The 5000-nt window shown below is 47.6% G+C and overlaps 2 protein-coding genes across 2 annotated transcripts in view; both read left to right on the top strand.

Moving 5' to 3' along the window:
* Nucleotides 1–1626: 1626 nt before the first annotated feature.
* On the top strand, nt 1627–3778 carry ENH_00041500 (hypothetical protein; the record flags this gene model as incomplete). The annotated part of the gene is made up of 3 exons (XM_013585272.1): nt 1627–1834; nt 2977–3369; nt 3429–3778. 3 exons carry the CDS (start codon nt 1627–1629, stop codon nt 3776–3778), a joined length of 951 nt encoding a protein of 316 aa, XP_013440726.1.
* Nucleotides 3779–4212: 434 nt separating this feature from the next.
* The window catches only part of ENH_00041490 (CAM kinase, CDPK family, putative), a gene marked incomplete at both ends in the record, with an annotated part of 7212 nt that continues 6424 nt past the window's right edge, over nt 4213–5000 (top strand). The window contains 2 exons of the mRNA XM_013585271.1: nt 4213–4291; nt 4695–4788. Coding sequence (XP_013440725.1) covers nt 4213–4291; nt 4695–4788 — 173 coding nt within the window. The remainder of the gene's footprint in view (nt 4292–4694; nt 4789–5000) is intronic.

Raw genomic sequence — 5000 nt, 5'->3', positions numbered from 1 at the left:
TCGCCAGCAAAGGCCACCAGGAGTGGTTAGCTGCGGGTCAGCTTTTTATTATTTTGCTTATTTAAATTATTTATTTATTTTAATTAATTTAATTAATTTAATTAATTTAATTAATTTAATTAATTTAATTTAATTAATTTAATTTAATTAATTTAATTAAATTAATTTAATTTGTTTTACCAGTGTTGGTTTGTTTATTTTGTTTTGAAAAGTTAATTGGTTTAAATTTGTTGAGATATATTTCCTAATGGATTCATTTTCGTAATTTGTGTTTGTACTTATCAGTTTATTTTATTTTACTTTTATTATTTTAATTAATTTAATTTAATTTAATTTAATTTAATTTATTGCAATTTACTTTCATTTATTTTAATTTATTTTAATTTATTTTTTATTTTAATTATTTAAATGATTTTCATTTTTAAATTTAATTATTTCGCAAATTCCGGTTTTTCTTTTCTTCGATTTTTTCCTTCTTCTTTCTGCAACAAACAACTCCATTTATCCCAATTAATTAATTAATTAATTAATTACAATTATATTTATTTATTCATTTATTTATTATTTATTTATTTATTTATTTATTTATTTATTTATTTATTTATTTGTTTGTTTATTTATTTATTTATTTTATTGTTTAGGCGCCGAAGAGGCCCCCCACTTCTTCCGCGGCGAAATGCGGCGGGCGGAAGAATGGCTGCAGCGGCTGCAGGTAAATCACCCGGACTTCAACACTTTTCGAGTGGGCTTGTCGAAGCGCTAGTTTGCTGCTGCTGCTGCTGCTGCTGCTGCTGCTGCTGCTGCTGCTGCTGCTGCAGCGGCGGGTGCAGCGGGTGCGGCGGCGGCGGCCGCCGAAAAAGCAGAAGCGGCGGCGGCGGCAGCGCTTCTGCGCAGCTGCTGCTGCTGCTGCAGCAGCAGCAGCAGCAAGGCCTGCAGCAGCGGGAGAACTTGCTGCTGCAGCAGCAGCAGCTGCTGCTGCTGCTGCTGCTGCTGCCCCCACAAAACGAAGCCGCGCAGCCAGCCAGCAGGCCGCCGCTGCTGGCGGGCGCAGCAGGGAGAGCCCTAGACAAAATATATATATTATATATTATATATATTTTATATTTATATTTATATTATATTTATATTTTATTTATATTTATATTTATATTATATTTAAATTGCATGTATTGTATATGTATATGTATTATATATATATAATATGCACTTCGCAGAATATATATATATTTATGTGTTGTGTGGAAAGTGCCATTTGCATGCGCAGCAATTTAAGAATTATATTTTGATTTAAATGACTTTAAATGCATTTAATGGCATTTAATTAATGGCATTTAATTAATGGCATTTAATAATGCATTTAATTCATGCTAATTTATTTTAATGTTCTTTTGTCCGTGGCAGTTGGGCTGCGCCGCAGCCGCTGGGGTGTACGTACACCTCGCCGAATGCAGCAGCTCTCTAGTCGCCGCAGCAGCAGCAGCAGCAGCAGCAGCAGCAGCAGCAGCAGAGGAGGTAGCAGCAGCAAGAGGTTACAAGGAATTAAATTAATGTCTTTAAATGCATTTAAATGTATTTATATTTATTTAAATTTATTTAAATGCATTTCATGAGTTAAATAGCTTCTGCATGCAGAGCCTTCGCCAGCTCACGGGAAAGCCGCTTTGCCCTGGCTGCAGCAGCAGCAGCAGCAGCAGCAGTAGCAGCAGCAGTAGCAGCAGCAGCAGCGGTAGCAGCAACATCAGTTGCAGCAGCAGCAGCAGTAGCAGCAGCAGCAGCAGCAGCAGCAGCAGCTTATTAGGGAGCTTCAAGAGGCCAGATTTGAGGGCAGCTGAGGGTGCTGTCTGCCTAAGTAGTAGAAAAGAATTGGAATAGTTTTCTGATTTATTTAATTAGAATTATTTTCTAATTTATTTTTTAATTATTTTCGAATTTATTTTCCCGAATTCTTTTCTAGTTTGCATAGTTCATTTATTTGCTACTTTTGCTTTCGATAGAATGGCTTAGGAGAGAATTTAAGCCAGGCGGACGAGACAAACAAAAACTGCTGCAGCAGCAGCAGCAGCAGCAGCAGCAGCAGCAGCAGCAGCAGCAGCAAAATCCTTTGTCTTGTTTCGGCGAGCTGCTGGCAGCAAATGTGGAGCTTGAGGGGCAGCAGCAGAACTTGTTGGAGTTGTTGGAATTATTTTAATTCGAATTAAATGCAGCAGCAGCTGCAGCAGTAGCTTGGAAGGCCCTTCGCCTGCGAGGTCACTCGAGAGGCCTTTGCTGCTGCTGCTGCTGCTGCTGCTGCTGCTGCTGCTAGTCCCAGCGTGTGAGGCGGAGCAGCTGGCACTAGCAGCAGCAGCGTCGATCTGCTGCGGCATTTAGTGAATTTTTTAAATTGGAATTATTAAAAAGGAGAAGAATTAAAATAAAAGGAAAAGAAGAAGAGAAAAGGGCCGGGGAGGCCGCAGAAGCAGCGCCGGCGGCTCTGCCAAAAGCCCTTGCCTGCGCAAAGCCTCGGCGGCCGGGGGCCAAGTAAGGCGCTTTCTGCCCCGTTTTTTTCGCTTTTTTCGACACATTTGAATTTAATTTGAAATTTAATTCCAATTCGGCGTTTTTATTTGCAAATTCGGCGCTTTTTGGGGCCTTTTCCGCCCAGTCGCGCCGCCGCGCTGTGGGCTCCACTGGTCTGCCCACAGTCCGCGCCTCCCTTCTCCTTCCCCGCAGCTTCTCCATTATCTCCTTTAATTCTTCTTTTAAATATTTCAGTTTTGCATTTCTTGTCTTACTGCGCCTCGCGGGTCTGTCCCAGCAGCAGCAGCAGCAGCAGCAGCAGCAGCAGCAGCTGACGGCGCAAGTTCAGCTGCGAACGGGCTGCGCAGCAGCAGCAGGGAACAGCTCCGAAGTTTGCTGGAGGCCCCATTTCGGGCCAGGAGCCTCGGACTCTTTGCTGCTGCCCTCGCGCTGCTGCTGCTGCTGCTGCGGCTGCTGCAGCTGCTGCAGCAGCTGCTGAAGTGCACAGCAAGGCAGCAGCTGCACACCGCCAGCAAGCCCTTCCCTCTAGTGCCTCCGCGCAACAGCTGAGGCAGCAGCACAGCTGCAGCAGCGCGGCAGCAGCAGCACAGCAGCAGCAGCGCAGCAGCAGCAGCGCAGCAGCAGCAGCGCAGCAGCAGCAGCGAAACAGCAACAGCAGCAACAGCAGCAGCGCCGAGCGTCCGCACCTGACCTCTTTCTTTCTCTGCAGCTGCTCTGCGCGGCACAGGCAGTGGACCGGAGCAGCAGCAGAAGCGGCAGCTAGAAAACTGCAGCAGCAGCAGCAGCAGCAGCAGCAGCGGCAGCAGCAGCAAGAGCAGCAGCAGCAGCAGCAGCAGTTCCTTCTAGCTGCAGGTGTTGCTCCTGTGGAGCCCTGAAAATGCTATGCTGCGGATCGTAGTTTTGCTCTGTAGCGAGGCGACTAAGTGCAGCAGCAGCAGCAGCAGCAGCAGCAGCAGCAGCAGCAGCAGCAGCAACAGCAGCAGCAGAAAATGCTGCAGCAGCCGCAGCTTTGACACTCACGTATACAGAAACGGACCACTGGTCACCGCCGGCCCCAGGCGCGGCGCTGCCGCTGCAGCTGCCACTGCAGCAGCAGCAGCAGCAGCAGCAGCAGCAGCAGCAGCAGCAGCAGCAGCAGCAGCAGCAGCAGCAGAGCAGCAGCAGCAGCAGCAGCAGCAGCAGCAGCAGCAGCAGCAGCAGCAGCAGCAGCAGCAGCAGCAGCATCTGCTGCTTACGGCAGCAAGGCGTTAACAGCAGATAGAATAGGAGAATTCAACAGCAGCACAAAAAGAAGCAAATAGGAAGATAAGGGTCCCCACACGCAAACCCTAAACCCTAAACCCTAAACCCTAAACCCTAGAAGTCAAACCCCAAACCCTACGCGGTAGCAAGTGGCTCCCACTTCACTGCAGCAGAGGCACTGCAGCAAGGGCAAGTTGCTGTTGCAGCAGCAACAGCAGCAGCAGTAACAACAGCAGCAGCATCAGCAGCCTCACAAACAGCAGCAGCAGCAGCAGCAGCAGCAGCAGCAGCAAGGCACGGACAAGAAGAGCCGCTTGCGCCCGCAGAAAAGTGAGGGCCGGAGCGCCAACAGCTTGCTGCATGAGGGTTTATGTATTCGCCATCCGCCACTTTAGGGTTTAGGGTTTAGGGTTTAGGGTTTAGGGTTTAGGGTTTAGGGTTTGGAGCCCAGCGATGGAGCGAGGCCACGGCGACGGCGGAGCTGCAGCAGCTCACAGCAGCAGAAAGGGAGACTTCAGCAGCAGAGGCGCTCGTGAGCTTTCGGGGGTTTAGGGTTTAGGGTTTAGGGTTTAGGGTTTAGGGTTTAGGGTTTAGGGTTTAGGGTATGAGGCTGCACTGTCTCGCTGGACTGCCGGCTTTTGCCACACTTCTTTTTCCTTCCGTCGCTACTGCTGCTCTGCTGCTGCTGCTGCTGCTCTGCTGCTGCTCTGCTGCTGCTGCTGCTGCTGCTGCCTCGGCTGCTGCTCTGCTGCTGCTGCTGCTGCTGCTGTGGCTGCTGCTGCTGCTGCTGCAGCAGGGGTGACTTGAGTGGAGTTTGTGTGTGTATTTGTGTTCGTTTTGGCTGATTTTTGGTGCTTTTTTCGAATTAAAAAAGCAAAAATGAATTAAATTTCAAAAGGAATTCGAATTTTGCATTCTTTTCCGCTTTTTCGCAGCTTCTGGGCCTTCTCCGGAGCTCATTCGCCGCAAGTTGGAGCAGGTGATGGGCGGGCGGGAAGTCTTCCGGCGCAGCGCCACGGCCTCTTTCCGGTGCGCGTTTGCTTCTTGTTTTGCAATTTTGAATCAAATTTTCTTCTTTTTGATTCTTCTTTTTCGATTTTTGTTTTTATTTTCTTCTTTTTCGATTCTTTTTCGATTCTTTTTTCGCAATTTTAATTCCCAAATGCCTTTTTGATCTTTTTTTCGAATCCGCCTTTTCATTTGATGCCTTGGGAGCTCCTTTTCGCCCTCCCAAACGCCGG

The sequence above is a fragment of the Eimeria necatrix genome, genomic scaffold (genome assembly GCF_000499385.1).
Source record: "Eimeria necatrix Houghton genomic scaffold, Enh_scaff305, whole genome shotgun sequence".
Taxonomy (NCBI): domain Eukaryota; phylum Apicomplexa; class Conoidasida; order Eucoccidiorida; family Eimeriidae; genus Eimeria; species Eimeria necatrix.
This window is presented reverse-complemented; position numbering and strand designations above follow the sequence as displayed.